Raw genomic sequence first — 15,080 nt, 5'->3', positions numbered from 1 at the left:
TAATTTTAGGTTCTGGGTCCTGCAGAAGCCAGAGACGGCTGCCTCCTCCTTTGACATGTCCATGGGTGGTTTTGATGATTAGTGACCGTTTTCAGTCCAAATGATCAGAAGAAACATACAAGTGTGCTTCGTGCTGTTTCGGGAACAGCTTTGGGAGATGTAAGTTTGGTCTGAGTTATCTGACCCAGTCTGGGCCTGGCTGGTTTCTGAGGCCTCCAAAGCCCCCGTCTTTATCTGCAAATGCTTGGAAGGTCACCTCCAGCTCACCCACTGCTGTCCTTCTAGGAACACTGCACACGATAGCCTTTCTTTTCCTGCTTTGTGCAGGTTTTAGTAACTAGATCCTCTTTGAGGCGCTAAAGCCGGGATTAAAATGAACTCTGTAGCAGCCCCAGGATTACGGGCTCAGGAGAATAATCTTGGGTTGACTGTGACATGAGTTCACTGAAGTCAGCAGCAGAGGGAGAGGCAGCTCTGGGCTTGGTTTGCTCCTGGATCCCCAGACGTCAGTACTGATGGGTCTCTCATGGGGGCATATGGGATTTGAGTGGTTGTTCTTATTGTTTTCTTTTTTAGGAGTCACGCCCAGCGATACACAAGGGTTACTCCTGGCTCATGTGCTCAGGAATTACTCCTGGCAGTGCTCGGGCGACCATATAGGATGCTGGAAGTCGAACCTGGGTCGGCTGTGTGCAAGGCAAACGCCCTACCTGCTATGCTATCGCGCCAGCCCCTTGAGTGGTTGTTCTTGAGAAACAGGCGGGGAATGGGCAGTCTGGAGAAGCAGTGATTATTCCCCAAAACTGACTGGAGCTCTGGGCCCCACTCCTTTTTTTTTTTTTTCAGTGGTGGGGTGGTATATTTGGTGATGCTCAGGGGTTCCTCCTGGTTTTGTGCTCAAGAATCACTCCTGGTGGTGCTCCGAGGAATATATGGTATTGCAGAGATTGAACTCGGGTTAGTCATATGCAAGGCCAGTGCCTTACCTGCTGTATGGCCCCTTCTGTCTTTTATTTTTGGGTTTTGGGAAACATACAGACCATATAGAGTGCTGGGATTGAACTTGGCTAAGTGGCATGCACGGCAATCACCTTACCCCCTGTTCTGGGTAAGGCCCTTGGGTCCCATTTTCATCCCTGATCAATGGAGCGGAACCCAAGGAAGACAGGAGTCATTGAAACATTCCATAACTCACCTGAGTCATCCCTGAAGCACAGCACTCAGTTAGCGGCAGGTTTGCCCTCTCTTCTGGACCCTCTTCTTTCCTTCTTGCCTTCCTTGGCTGGGGAGGTGGCTTCAGGGACCGGGAACACAGACTTTGTATGTTGGAATCCCAAGTTCCATCCTCGGTGCCACATGTTTCAAGCACTGAGCACTGCAAAGAGTAGTTCCTGAACACTGAGCTGGGAGTAGTTGGGAGCACTGCTAGATGTGTTGCCTTCCTTTTCAGGTGGGCATGGAGCTCAGTAGTAGGGCACTGGCATGTGAAGCACTGGGTTCAGTCCTTGGCACCGTGTGTGTGTGTGTGTGTGTGTGTGTGTGTGTGTGTTATTTCTCCTCTGGAAATAGATCTCTCTTTTTTTTGGCCTTTTGAGTCACACCTGGTGATGCTCAGGGGTTACTCCTGGCTCTACGCTCAGGAATCACGCCTGGCAGTGCTTGGGAGACCATATGGGATGCCGGGGATTGAACCCGGGTCTGTCGTGTGCAAGGGAAACTCCTTACCTGCCGTACTATTGTTCTGGCCCCGGATTTATGTTATTTTATTTTTTTTGCCGTGGCACAACCCCAGAAGCTGCAGGGTGCTGTGCAGAGGAGAAGAAGTAATTTTCTCTTCTCTCTTTTCCAGCAACAGCTGCAGGCGTATGTGGCCTGGGTGAACGCACAGCTGAGGAAGAGACCTGCGGTGAAGCCCGTGCAGGACCTTCGGCAGGACCTTCGGGATGGAGTGGTCCTGGCCTACCTCATCGAGATCGTTGGTCAGTTTCAGCCAGAACCCTGGCGTGACATCCTCTCGCCTCCGTACGCCCTTTAGAGCCGCTTCTCTCAGTTGCATGGAGGCAGAATAGAAAACTCAGTATGGACCTTGGCTCATCACTCAGTTCTTTAGCATCGAGCAGGCTGTGCCAGGCGTTGGGTTGTGCTCTGAGAATGTGACGGTGAGCACAGTCTGTCCTCTCGTGAGTCTCCCAAAAGCTCAGGAGAGACAGAAACATCAGTTCCACACAGATTCTTAGTCCTCCCGGGGAATCAGTACTGGTGGGAACCCAGGGGAGCTGCCCAGCCCTGCCATGGGCTTGTCAGAAGAATTAATGTCAAACCTGTGCTAGAAAAGGACACAGTAGGGGCTGGAGAGATAGTACAGTGGATAGGGAGTTTGCCTTGCACACGGCCGACCCGGGTTCAGTCCCTGGCATCCCATATGGTCTCCCAAGCACTGCCAGGAGTAATTCCTGAGTGCAGGAGCCAGGAGTAACCCCTGAGCATCACTAGGTCTGGCAAGCAAGCAAGCAAGCAAGCAAGAAAGAAAGAAAGAAAAAGAAAAAAAGAAAAGGAAACAGTAGCCAGGTAAAGAGAAGGTTCAGGGATGGAACTCAGTGGTAGAATACCTGTGAGGCGCAAACCTGCAGCTATCCTAATCACGTATAAGCAATATAAATGTATGTTTGTGTTTTTCCAAAACCCAGGTGTACCCCAAAACAAACAAACAGTAAATTCCGAAGGCTCTCCAAAAGACATTCGTTTCCCTTTTCTCCATCTAACTTACGTACATGGAGATTTAACTCACTTACTTGCCTACCTAGCGATGATTTTCAGGCTCTGTCAAGTAGCTCCTTCTTAGTATCTGGAAGCTATGAATTGCGGATGGTAATTGTCCCCTTGAGCTCCAGATGTTTCCTTTCTTCGAACAGCAGGAGAAAAGCTGAGTGGGGTCCAGCTGAGTCCCAGGAACCAACAGGAGATGAAGAATAACGTGGAGAAAGTGCTACAGTTCGTGGCCTCCAAAAAGATTCGGATGCACCAGACTTCGGCTAAAGGTCAGTGTCTTCTTGCAGGTGCACTCAGCTGGAGAACTGCCCGGGGAGGATTAGGCATGTTTTTTATACAATTTGTTTTTAATCTTTCAAAATATTATTCTGGGGCCAGAGCAATCGTACAGCGGGTAAAAGATTTGCTTGCCTGTCGCCCACCAGGGTTCAATTCCCGGCGTTTCATCTGGTTCTCCTGAGCACCACCAGGAGTGATTCCTGAGTGCAAAGCCAGGAGTAATCCTTGAGCATCGCCAGGTGTGGCCCCCAAACAAAGCACTGTAGCACTGTTCTCCCATTGTTCATCGATTTGCTCGAGCAAGCACCAGTAACATCTCCATTGTGGGACTTGTCACTGTTTTTGGCATATCAAATACACCACAGGCTCTGTCGTATGGGCAGCATACTCTCAGTAGCTTGCTTGGTTCTCCGAGAGAGACAGAGGAATTGAACCTGGGTTGGCTGCGTGCAAGGCAAATGCCCTACCCGCTGTGCTATCTCAAACAAAACTGTCACTGTCACTTTCACTGTCCTCCCGTTGTTCATTGATTTGCTCGAGTGGGCCCAGTAACAATGTGAGACTTGTTACTGTGTTTGGCATATCTAATACGTCACGGGGAGCTTGCCAGGCTTTGCTGTGCGGGTGAGATACTCTCGGTAGCTTGCCGGGCTCTCTGAGAGGTGCAGAGGAATCGAACTCGGATTGGCCATGTTGGCTGCGTGCAAGGCAAACGCCCTACCGCTGTGCTATCCTCCAGCCCCTCAAACAAAACAATAAAACAAAATATTATCCTTTTGGGAGATGAGTGATTATCAGAATCTGAGTGTGATGGAAGCCTGGGTGGAGATAAACATTTTTTTTTATTCCTTTTAACCGAATAAAGATTTTGCCTGGAGTGGGGGGCTACATGCTGGGAACCCACCTGGCTGTGCTTAGGAGCTAACTTCCTTCTCAGAGACAGCATTGCTCCTGGCAGTGCTTGAGTGACCATGTGGTGTATTGACCTGCACCTCCTCTGTGCCAAGCATACGCACTAGCTTTGAGCTTTCTCCTCAGCCCCCATAAAGGTTTATTTATTTATTTATTTATTTTGGTTTGGGGGCCACACCCGGAAATATTCAGTAGTTACTTCTGGCTCTGTGGGCAGGAATTACTCCTGATGGTGCTCAGGGGACCAGATGGGATGCTGAGAATCGAACTGAGATTGGTTGGCTGTGTGCAAGGCAGGCCTCATATCTGCTGTACTGTTTCTCTAGCCCCTAGATCACATATTTTATTCAGTCTAGTAAAAATCATTTCAATAATCAGCCGGGTTCGATTCCTCCGCCCCTCTCAGAGAGCCTGGCAAGCTACCGAGAGTATCTCGCCTGCACGGCAAAGCGTGGCAAGCTCCCCGTGATGTATTTAATATGCCAAACACAGTAACAACAAGTCTCATGATGGAGACGTTACTGGGCCCGCTCGAACAAATTGATGAACACCGGGAGACTGTGACTGTGATAAAGGTTCCCCAGCAGTGTTCCAGGCATGGGGACCATTCCCAGTCATAGTGACCCAGTGTGAGGGCTCATGGTTTGTGCTCAAGATTTGGTGTTTCTGGGCCTCAATGGCATTGGGCCACTGTTTTATTTTTATTTTTGATTTATTTTGAACCACTTGGGCCACACCCAGCGGTTTAGGGCTTACTCCTGACTCTGCTCAGGGATCACGCTTGGCAGGTCTCTGGGGACCATGGAGTGCCAGGGGTTGAATCCGGGTCAGGTGCATGTAAGGCGACCCACTGTTCTATTCCTCCAGCCCCTGTTTGTTTGCTTTGTTTTTTTTTTCTCGTTTCTGTTTTTGTTTTTAAATTATCTTCGGTCCCAGGGGCTAGAGCAATAGCACAGCGGGTAGGGCATTTGCCTTGTACAGGGCCGACCCGGGTTTGATTCCCAGCATCCCATGTGGCCCTCCAAGCACCACCAGGAGTGATTCCTGAGTGCAAAGCCAGAAGTAACCCCTGAGCATCGCCGGGTGTGACCCAAAAAGCAAAAAAACAAAACAAAACAAAACAAAACCAAAAAACCCTATCTTAGGTCCCAGCTTAGAAATTGCTTCCTCTGGGTATCCTCCTCTGAGCTGTCTAGAGTAAACTCGGCTCCTCTTCTCTGAGCTCCATCATTGTGCACTATTGCACTTATTGGCTTTGTTTTGTTTTTTTGGATGCTTTTGAGGAAGGCGGGGGAGGGGGGAGAGGATAAGAGAGAGAGAGAGATAGAGAGAGAAAGAGGAAGAGAGAGAGAGGAAGAGAGAGGACGAATAACATGCTCAAGAGAGAACGTGGTCTTCTCCAAAGGTGGCGAGAGCCCCAGTACACATCCCAGCATTAGATATGAAAGTACACATCTCAAGAGGGGAGATGCGGATGACACATGTGTTCGGGCACCACATGCACTTGACTGCAAAACCTGGGCACAGGTAGCACATGGGCCCGGGCAGCATATGTGCCTACCCCATTGCCCTTGACTGCAGTTGTTTTTATTGATGGACCCTGGTGGTGCTTGGTCAGTTGAACTCAGGCCCTCGAACCTAACTGCTTCTATGTCTTTTGTCTCCCGGGCTGGACATAGTTCTGTAAGGACAGAGGCGCTGGCTGCCTGGCTTGTCTGTTCTCCCAGCAGAGTCGGGTGGCACAGGGGTGTCCTCAGCACTCAGCCTCTCCTCCTCCATCCCTCAGATATTGTGGAAGGAAACCTCAAGTCCATCATGAGGCTGGTCCTGGCCCTGGCGGCGCATTTCAAACCCGGCTCCAGCAGGACGGTGAACCAGGGACGGGGCTCCCGAGCCCCTCTGCAGAGCCACCAGCCACACTGTGCCACCGCCGTGGCCCACGGCGCAGCTGCTGCCCTGGCAGACGTGTGTCATGATATGTCACGGTCGGGACGGGACATCTTCCGCTACAGACAGAGGTAGGTAAGGTGGCGTCTGGTCTTGGGACCCCCTTCACTCCCCTCACGTGTCTTGTCCTTGAGATCAGTGGTTTTCAACCTTTTGCTTTGTTTTCGTTCACACTTGAGGGGGGTGGGGGTGGGGTTACTCCTGGTTCTTAGCTTCGGGGACCCTAGGGTCCCTGCGACTGAACCCAGGCCTCCTACATGCAGACCATGCATTCCAGCTATCTTCCTGGCCCATTTTCAGCCATTTTTACTCTTGCAGACTGGCACCAGTCCATGGGTCTGAGGTTCAAAACCACTCTGTGGGGCTGGGGAGGCAGATCAGTGGTAAGAATGTGTGGCTTGGGGGCTGGAGCGATAGCACAGCGGGTGAGACGTTTGCCTTGCATGCAGCCAACATGGCCAACAGAGGTTCGATTCCCAGCATCCCATATGGTCCCCCGAGCACCGCCAGGAGCAATTCCTGAGTGCATGAGCCGGGAGTAACCCCTGAGCTTCGCCGGGTGTGACCCAAAAAGCAAAAAAAAAAAAAAAAAAAAAAGAATGTGTGGCTTGCATGTGAGAGGCTATAGGTTCAATTCCCGGCACCAGAGAAAAAGATGACAGAAGCCACTACCTGCTCTGGCAAGAGCTCAGTGCGCCGTGGCATCTGCTTTTGTATGTAGGGACCCCAGGTTTGGTCCCCAGTACTCACTGCATGTTCTTCCTGAGCAGTCAGCCAGGAGTAGCCCCCAAACACTGCCAGGTGTGGTCCAAAACAAACAAGAAGACCCCACTATTTTGTTTATTATTTTCTTGTTAGTTATTTATTAATCTTTCTTTCTTCCTTTCTTCCTTTCTTTCTTTCTTTCTCTCTCTCTCTCTCTCTCTCTCTCTTTCTTTTTGGCTTTTTGGGTCACACCCGGGCATTGCTCAGGGCTTACTCCTGGCTCTGCTCTCAGGAATCACTCCTAACAGTGCTCAGGGGACTATCTGGGATGCCGGATATCGAACCCAGGTCAGCCACGTGCAAGGCAAATGCCCTCCCTGCTGTGCTATCGCTCTGGCCTCTGTATCACAGTTATTTAATAGCTCCCTCTCACCACTTTATTGAGGCACTTAATTTAAAATACTGTTAGTGATAGCTTCATTCATACAGTGTTCCAACACCACTACCCATTACCAGAGTGTCAGCTTCCCTCCACCCATGTCCCAAAGTCCCTTCCCGTCCCCTCTGCTCCGCTGATAAGTTCAGACTCTCCTATCTTAAGTGCTACTGTGCAGCAGCAGGAAATATGCTACCCAGCAAGCCCAATCGACAATGCAAGGAGCACAGTAGCGACTGGCGCATGCCTCAAGAGAAAAGCCTCGCTTTGTCTGTGTTGGTTTGGGGACCGCACCGAGCAGTGCTCAGGGCTTACTCCTGCCTCCGTGCTTACAGATCATTCCTGGAGGTGCAGGGGATCAAACCTGGGTCAGTTGGTTGCTTGAAAGGCAACCAACCTGCTGTACTATATCTCTACATCCCCCATCTTTTTTTTTTCACTGCTTGCAGTGTTTGGGGAACCATATGGGATGCTGGGAATCGAACCCAGGTCGGATGTGTGCAAGGCAAATGCCCTACCCGCTGTGCTGTCGATCCAGCCCTCCCCCCCATCTTCTTTATTTTACTTAATCCTCGTTATAACCCTAGGAAGCCTTTTTTTTTCCTTTTCAGGTCACACCTGGCGATGCACAAGGGTTACTCATGGTTCTGCACTCAGGAATTACTCCTGGCGGTGCTTGGGGGACCATATGGGATGCTGGGAATTGAACCTGGGTCGGCCGCCTGCAAGGCAAACAGCCTATCCGCTGTACTATTGCTCCAGCCACCGGAAGCCATTCTTATTGTTTCACTTTAGAGACAGGGAAACTGAGATTCAGCCAAGCTGAGTGACTAGAGTTGGCTTCGGAGCTCTGCGGGCATTGGCTGGGGAGTCGACTCCATGGTCTGTTACTGAAACAGCACAAGCCAAAGCACTCTGAAGGGATGGACCAGGCTTTGGCACTGAGACGTTGATCTGAGGAAATAGCTGGTTCAGCCACAGCTGCTCAGCTCGTCTCTGAATTGAATATCTATCTCTCTGCCCCCCATAAGAAGCAGACAACTCCCTCTTTGTGGCATCCATATTTTAATAACGAGTCACCAAATCCTGCCTGTGTCTCGGTTTCTCTCAGAATCCATCAGCTTCCTCTTTTTTGGGGGGGAATGTGGATCGGGGGTCGGGGCCACACCTGGCAATGCTCAGGGTTTACTCCTGACTCTGCATTTAGGAATTACTCCTGGCGGTGCTTGGGGAACCATACAAGATACCAGGATTGAACCCAGGTCAGCCGTGTGCAAGGCACATGCCCTACCCGCTGTACGATTGCTCCAGCTCCCATCCTCATCCTCTTTTGCTTTCCCCTGCCACTCACTCGCTGTTTCTCACTTGACTTGTCATAATGGCCTGACATTTAAAAAAAAAATGGATTGGTCATTGTTTCACAGTAGGGTTGAGTTTCCTGGGTTTAGCTTCCCACTTCTGTATGTGTGGAATTCTCACCGATCCCACATCCAAAGTCCCAGGGCCGCCCACCACCAAAAACACACCTTGATTCCTTCCTCCCACCCACCTTTCATTCCCTCTGGTCACCTCCATAGTTTTCAGGGGTGTAGGAGTTAGTTTTGCTCATACCAGTTTGTTTGCTTTAGTTATTCATATGCATAAAGGTGAAACCATCTGGTAATTGCCTTTTGTCCTTTGTCTTTCACTCAGCAAAATCACCACATCCTTTCCATTCAGTTTGCCCTCCCCCCTCCCAGAATGGTTTTATTCTTGTTTTTGTTTTAAGTGAAGAAAGAGAGTGTTTACTGAACAAAACATACTGAGAAAGATCTGAGTGGAGGAGCTGGAGTGATAATATAGCAGGGAGGATGTGTGCCTTGCACACAACTCACCAGTGTTTGATCCTCAGCATCCCATATGGTCTCCGCACCCCCCAAGCCCCCCCAGCCCCCACCTCCAGTGATTCCTGAGTGCAGAGCCAGGAGTAAGTCCTGAGCACCACTCAGTGTAGTATGGCCCAAAATAAAAACAAAAAAGGTGAGTGCAGAGAAAGACGAAGGAGAGGAAGTATGCAGTACTCCAGAGAGAACAGAGACTTGAAGAGCAAGCAAAGAGACACAGAGACAAGCCAGGGAGATTTCGTGTTCTGGAGAGAAAAAGCCAATAAATGGTTTCATCTTTTTATGGCACCACTGTTTTATCGAGGCATCTGTTGACAGAGTCCCACCGCTCTTTTAAATTTTTTTAATTTTATTTTTTACTTTTTTCAGGGGAGTTGGACCATACCTGGCTGTGCTCAGGACTTATCCTGGGCTCTATGCTCAGGGATCACTCCTGGCAGGGCTTCGGGGGGCGGGAGCAGGAACCAGTGGGGGGGTACTGGGGCTTGAACCCGGGTTGTCTGCCTATAAAGCAAGCACCCTACCTGCTGTACGATCTCTCTGCACCTGCACCTTTTTTTTTTGCTTTTTGGGTCACACCCAGCAATGCATAGGGGTTACTCCTGGCTCTGCACTCAGGAGTTACTCCTGGCTGTGCTCGGGACCATATGGGTTGCTGGGGATCGAACCCGGGTCGGCTGTGTGCAAGGCAAACGCCCTACCCGCTGTGCTATCTCTCCAGCTCCCTCCACCTTTTTAAAAAAGGAGATTTTATTTTATAGTCAGCAGAAAATAAAAATCGTGTTTGTGATTTTTGGTTTTGGACCCCAGAATTTTAAATGCAGTTTTTTTTCTCCCCCCGGGGTGGGGGGGGGGCAGGCGGAGGGGATATGTTCCAGTTCATCTCGGGGAGTTTCCAGGCTAAAAGGTCAAGCCGTCCTTTGATGGTCAGACGGGCAGAAAACACTCCGTGGCTTCTGCTTCTGCGGAGGGAGAGCGCGTCCCTGAGGTGGTGCAAAGACTGGTGAAATCACTTGTTTTCGTGCCTAACTTCCCTACCAGGTTCCAAGTAGGGCCTCAGCCTCCCGGGCTCCCCAGAGAGCCCCCCCCCCCCCACTCAGGGGCCTGCAGAGGTGACCGGAGTGCAGGGCGGGCTCTCACCTGTCTCCGTTGCCCTTCCCGGTCTTAGGAACAGCAGCATGGACGAGGAGATCGAGAACCCCTGCTGGAGCGTGCGCGCCCTGGTGCAGCAGTACGAAGGGCAGCAGAGGTCCCCGTCGGAATCCAGCTGCTCCAGGTACCCAAGGCCACCGCCAGCCACCTTCCGGTCTCTGTGGGGGTTCTCGGGGCTTTTGCCTAAAATGGTAACTTAAGACAAAGACACCTTCCTCTTTCCTTCAGTTTAGTGAGCCCCGGGGTGGGGGGTGGGGGGGATGGGTGGGGAGGTGGGGGGAGGGGGGTAAGGGGAGTATCCCTCAGCACTGCTGCCCTACCAGAAAGCATCTGACGTCCCTGTTTCCGGAAGGTTGGTGCCCAGGTTTGTCCCGGGCAAGTGCTCCCTGGTGACCACAGGGGGGCGGGAGTAGCTGTGGGGCCCAGCCTGAGGGTTCTGATCTTTACATATCAGCTGCCCATTTGTGAGAGCAGTTCCTGGCATTGTCTTTGTTCTGGATCCAAAATCTCTGTTAAAGTTGAGAATAACAGGAAAAATCAAGCTGAGTTGTTGGAGACTGTTAGAATGTTTCCATTTCGCCTGTAGGACTAAAATTGGGGCAGATTAGTAGACTTTTTTTCCTTTTCTCTCCCTCCCTCCCTCCCTCCCTCCCTCCCTCCTTCACTTTTCTTACTTTCCCTCCCTCCCTCTCTCCCTCCCTTGCAAGTGCTTCACCCACTGTACTATTGCTCTGCTTCTCCCTTTTTGGTGCAGTTGGTGCTGGTGCTAGGGTGCTTGCGGGGGAGGGGGGTCATGAAACACACCTCCTGTCTGCAGGTTAAGTGCCTCATGCCTTGAATCATTTCCACCCCCCCCCCCCCCAAAGGGCTGATATCTGTAACGGAAACTTTAGAATCAAGTGCACAGGATCCGGCATGGGTCTATAATAAAAATCTGGTCATTGCCAAGTTTAGTAGCAGAAAACAACTGCTTTCTCGGCACGTGTGAACCACGCTGTAAACACATCCCGGGACATCATGTTAACTTATTTAATTATTTCATTCCTAAGACATATTTAACTGCATGCTTGACCTTTTTCCTTGTACCAGACCCCAATCCAGCTGGTCTGTGATAGTTAAGCCTAGTTGCTGCTTGGCTTGTGTGTATTTCATGTATCTTTCTTTGCCTTCCTGTTTCTTGTTTTTATGAAATCCTATTTTAGCTTGTTGAATTCCCCCACCTTTTTTTTTTTTTAATGATTCATGAAAGCCAAGTCACATAGATAGCCTCTCCAGTATTTTTTGTTTTGTACTCAAGGTTTACTCCCGGCTCTGTGCTCAGGGATCATCGAGCTGCTGGGGCGCAGGGAACCATATGTGGTGCCGGGGATCAAACTCAGCTGGACCGCGTGCAGGTCAAGCGTCTTTAACCACCGGATTATGGCTCCAGCTTCCTTTCTGATATTTATTTAGTATACTGGTAATCTGTATAACTTTCTCTAGTCTTAATACTGGTAGCCTTGTTTCACTGCCATTTTCCTTTCCCTTTAACATGTCACTGTCACTGTCCTCCCGTTGTTCATCGATTTGCTCGAGCGGGCCCAGTAACGTCTCCGTTGCGAGACTTGTTGTTACTGTGTTTGGCATATCGAATACGTCACGGTAGCTTGCCAGGCTCTGCCGTTTGGGCGAGATACTCTCAGTAGCTTGCCGAGCTCTCTCTCAGGTCGGCCAAGTTGTGTATGCGTTTTATTTAAAAGAATCACATAACAGGGTTGGAGAGAAAGCTCAAAGGGCTGTCGCATAAGCTGGGCATACAGATTCCCGGCATCACCTGGTCCACCAGCACCACTGAGCAATGTATCGCAAGAAGTGGCCTCTCAGCACCCCTTAGCACTTTTTTAGACACACACCACTCCATTAAATCACCTAGCCTAATAGTAACCATTAGTCATTGTAAAGTGTACAACTTGGTGGCGTCTAGCCCCTTTCTGATGTGCCCTGCCACCTCTGTGCTGATCAAAGGCACATTTCCACGGGCCTCAAGGAAACCCTGTACCCATTAAAGCGGTAGGTGTGCTTTTAATGAGAGTCGGAACCATTGCCTCCCTGCTTGCCTCAGAGCCGGCACTTGGTACAGAATCAAAGGAAGTTTCCATGTATAAAGACTTCTATTGCTTCCTGCATGGTTGCAGGCCCTTCATACCCTGAGCCACGGGAGACGCCTGGAGCCGGAGGGAAAGGCTGGGGGTGGGGATGGGTGGGGGCAGAATCTGTCCCGAGAGCCCTTGCTTCCTTCCTGCCTTGGCCCGGCTGTGGTTAGGGACCTTGTGGTGAGGGCGGTGATTCTAGGAGTGACCTGGCCTGTCATTCAGTCCTTCCCGGCTTTGCCATTAGAAAAAAAGAAAATTTTAAAATTTGGTTTTGGTTTTAGCGATGGAGACTGGGGGAGACTAACTCGGGGCTGGGTGCCTTGTAGGTATGCGGGGCTCTGGGCACCCCGCTGAGGCCCTGGACACTACCTGCAGCCCCTAGCCCTGTCTTCTTGGGACGAGCGCTGGCATTCCTGGCTTGGGCGTGTTTCCTGAGTACCTCGTCGCATCCTCAATGTCACCCTCCTCACACCAATGCCCGGGGCTGTGACTCGGACCTTGGCTGGGCGCGGAGGACTGGAGCAAAGGCCTCGGGTGTGTGCCCCCGCCTCCGGGTCCTCCTGACTCAGCCGTGGCCCCCTGGCACGGCCAGCCCGCCTGTTGCTCCGCCGACCTCGGGCCAGCCCGCACTGTATGCGAGCAAAAACATCCTTAGCTGCAAAAAAGAAAACACAGACCGCCGGGGGGGAAGGTGGGAGGAGATCGGCTTGCGGCGGGCTTCCGGGCGCTTGTGCGGTGGTGGCGGGGGGGATCCCAAGGGGGAGGGGGGCCACTGCGTCCTCACCGCGCCGGGGCCACTTCCCGCCAGGTGGCGGAGACCTGACCCGACCCCGGTGCCCGCGAAGGGAGGGGGCAGAGCGTAGAAGCCACCGATTGCGCGCTGGGCTCGGCAGGACGGGGACCGCCGACCCCCGGGCACCCCCCGCCCGCCCGCCCCGCCCCCCACCCCCCGTCACTCTCCAGCCTCCCCTCCCGTCCAGTCCTAGCCCCGCCGCGGCCAGCTCCAGGGTGGGAAGCGACGGGTGACAGCCCGGGGAGGGGCGCGGGGCGGGGAGGGGCGCCCGAGAGGCGGCACGGGGCGGCGATCACCCGCACCAGCTGCGGCCGCGGGCGACCCGAGCGGCGGGCAGCGTCCCCCCCCCGGCCGAGCGGGCGGGACATGGGGTGAGATGCCCGCGCCCGGGGGCTTGCCCGGAGCCGCGCGGCCGCGCGCTGGGCGATGCCGCCGCCGGGGGCCGCCCGCCCGCCAGGGGAGGCAGCTTCCGCCCAGGCCGGGCTGCGGCAGCGTCTGAGCGGCCCGGACGGCGCGGCCCGGACCCGCGAGCATCCCTGCGAGCATCCCTGCGAGCATCCCCGCGCGCCGCGCCCCCGCCGCGCTCCTCGCCGGACGGCCCGTGCAGGGGTTCCTCGCGCTCCCGCGCGGGGAGACATGCCCGAATTGGGGAGCCCGGAGATTCTCCGCCTCCCGCCGCACCCGAGGAAGCAGGCTCGCTGAAGCCCGAGCCGGAGGGGGACCATGGGAGGGACGCAAGTCAAATGGTGAGCGGAGGTCACTTGGGGTTTTGCAAGTGGGGGGCTCGGGGAGGGGTGGAGGGAGCCGGGCCCCAGATTGGAGGATGCTGTCGGGGGTGCAGCCAGGGCCGGGGGCTGGGGTGGGTGGGTGGCGGAGATGGGGAGCGCTGTACTGGGGCGATCGGGCTGCTGGCCTGGGATTGTCACTGCAAATAGTGTGTTTCGGCACTGGAGGCAGCGCGGATGGGGGTGGGGATGAGGGAATGAGGGGTACCGACTTTAACCGCCTTGTCTTTGACGAAGGAGCCCCCCTCCCCACCCAGTAGCCAGCAGGATTCTTATAGCCCATTACCCATTTGGTAATTAAAAAAAAAAAAGGATTTGATCCTAATTCGCCTGGAGATTGCTTGTCTGATAAATTGAGCTTGGCGGAGAGAGCGGTGGACCTTTGGGGATTACGAAATGAATCAGTCGGACCCGATTTTGTAAATCACTTGGACCCGGACTGCGGAGAGGATTATGGTGGCAGCTCGGGTATTAGGTACTTGTTAGAAAATACGGTTTTTCCGCCAATCGGAGAGCGCCTGGAGCGGAGAATTAATTAGCAGCCAAGCACTTTTCCCCGGCCTGGGGCGGAGGCTGCTCAGCCTTCAGTTCCCGCCCGGGAGCCCGCACCCGGCCTGCTGGGACCAGTGCCTGCGGGATTTCCAGCGCGGGGCCCCTCCCGCCGCACTCGGCCGCCCGCTTTCAGGGTCTCGCCTCTGCCCCGCACACTGGCAGCCTCAGTGCAAGAAAGAGAAATGTTGTTTTCCTCTCCGGGCGCTGCCACTCCCCCGGCCTCCTCCTGCCCTTATTTGGGAGCACGCGAAGGTGGAGCCGAGCATGCGTCTCTGCTCGCTGGAAAGCGCTTCTCCCCGCAGCCCGGCTTCACGCGCTGCCTCCCCGACCCCCCCTTTGTCTCTCACGTACCCCACCGCGGAGCAGACACACGCAGGAGGGGCACGGGCCAACCGCAGCGCCTCTGTCAGCTGAGAAAGTGTTGGCTGCGGGTTTCTACAGGGGAGCGGGGTGGCGGGCCTCCCTCTGAGCTTGGACCCCCACATCTCTGGAAGCGGGCGAATGCTGCAGTCTTTGGTCTGTTCTTATCAGCACCATCGTGCCCTAGTCCCCTGCTTCTCCAGATGGGAATGCTTGCAGGTGTGCGGATGTGTGTGTGTGTGTGTGTGTGTGTGTGTGCGCGAGCGCGCCCGCGCGTGTGGCGAGCAGTGGGCAAGCCACACGGGGGTGTACTCAGGACTTAATGGCAGGGCTTGGGGGACCCTATGGGGTATGGGATATTGGGGGTTGAACCCA

General features: G+C 53.4%; 1 protein-coding gene across 4 annotated transcripts in view; it reads left to right on the top strand.

Moving 5' to 3' along the window:
• Window positions 1-15,080, top strand: part of DIXDC1 (DIX domain containing 1) — an 84,735-nt gene that overhangs the window by 31,689 nt on the left and 37,966 nt on the right. For 2 of the 4 annotated variants that reach the window (XM_056107497.1, XM_056107496.1), the window contains exons 2-5: window positions 1,850-1,979; window positions 2,913-3,038; window positions 5,747-5,978; window positions 10,100-10,207. In XM_056107497.1, coding sequence (XP_055963472.1) covers window positions 1,850-1,979; window positions 2,913-3,038; window positions 5,747-5,978; window positions 10,100-10,207 — 596 coding nt within the window. Of the gene's footprint in view, window positions 1-1,849; window positions 1,980-2,912; window positions 3,039-5,746; window positions 5,979-10,099; window positions 10,208-13,233; window positions 13,755-15,080 lie in introns of those variants that run through there. The other 2 variants (XM_056107498.1, XM_056107499.1) reach the window with 2 other exon arrangements.

Source organism: Sorex fumeus, unplaced genomic scaffold (assembly GCF_029834395.1).
Source record: "Sorex fumeus unplaced genomic scaffold, SorFum_2.1 ptg000169l, whole genome shotgun sequence".
Lineage (NCBI taxonomy): Eukaryota > Metazoa > Chordata > Mammalia > Eulipotyphla > Soricidae > Sorex > Sorex fumeus.
The sequence above is the reverse complement of the archived record's forward strand: the minus strand, read 5'-3'. Positions and strand labels throughout refer to the sequence as shown.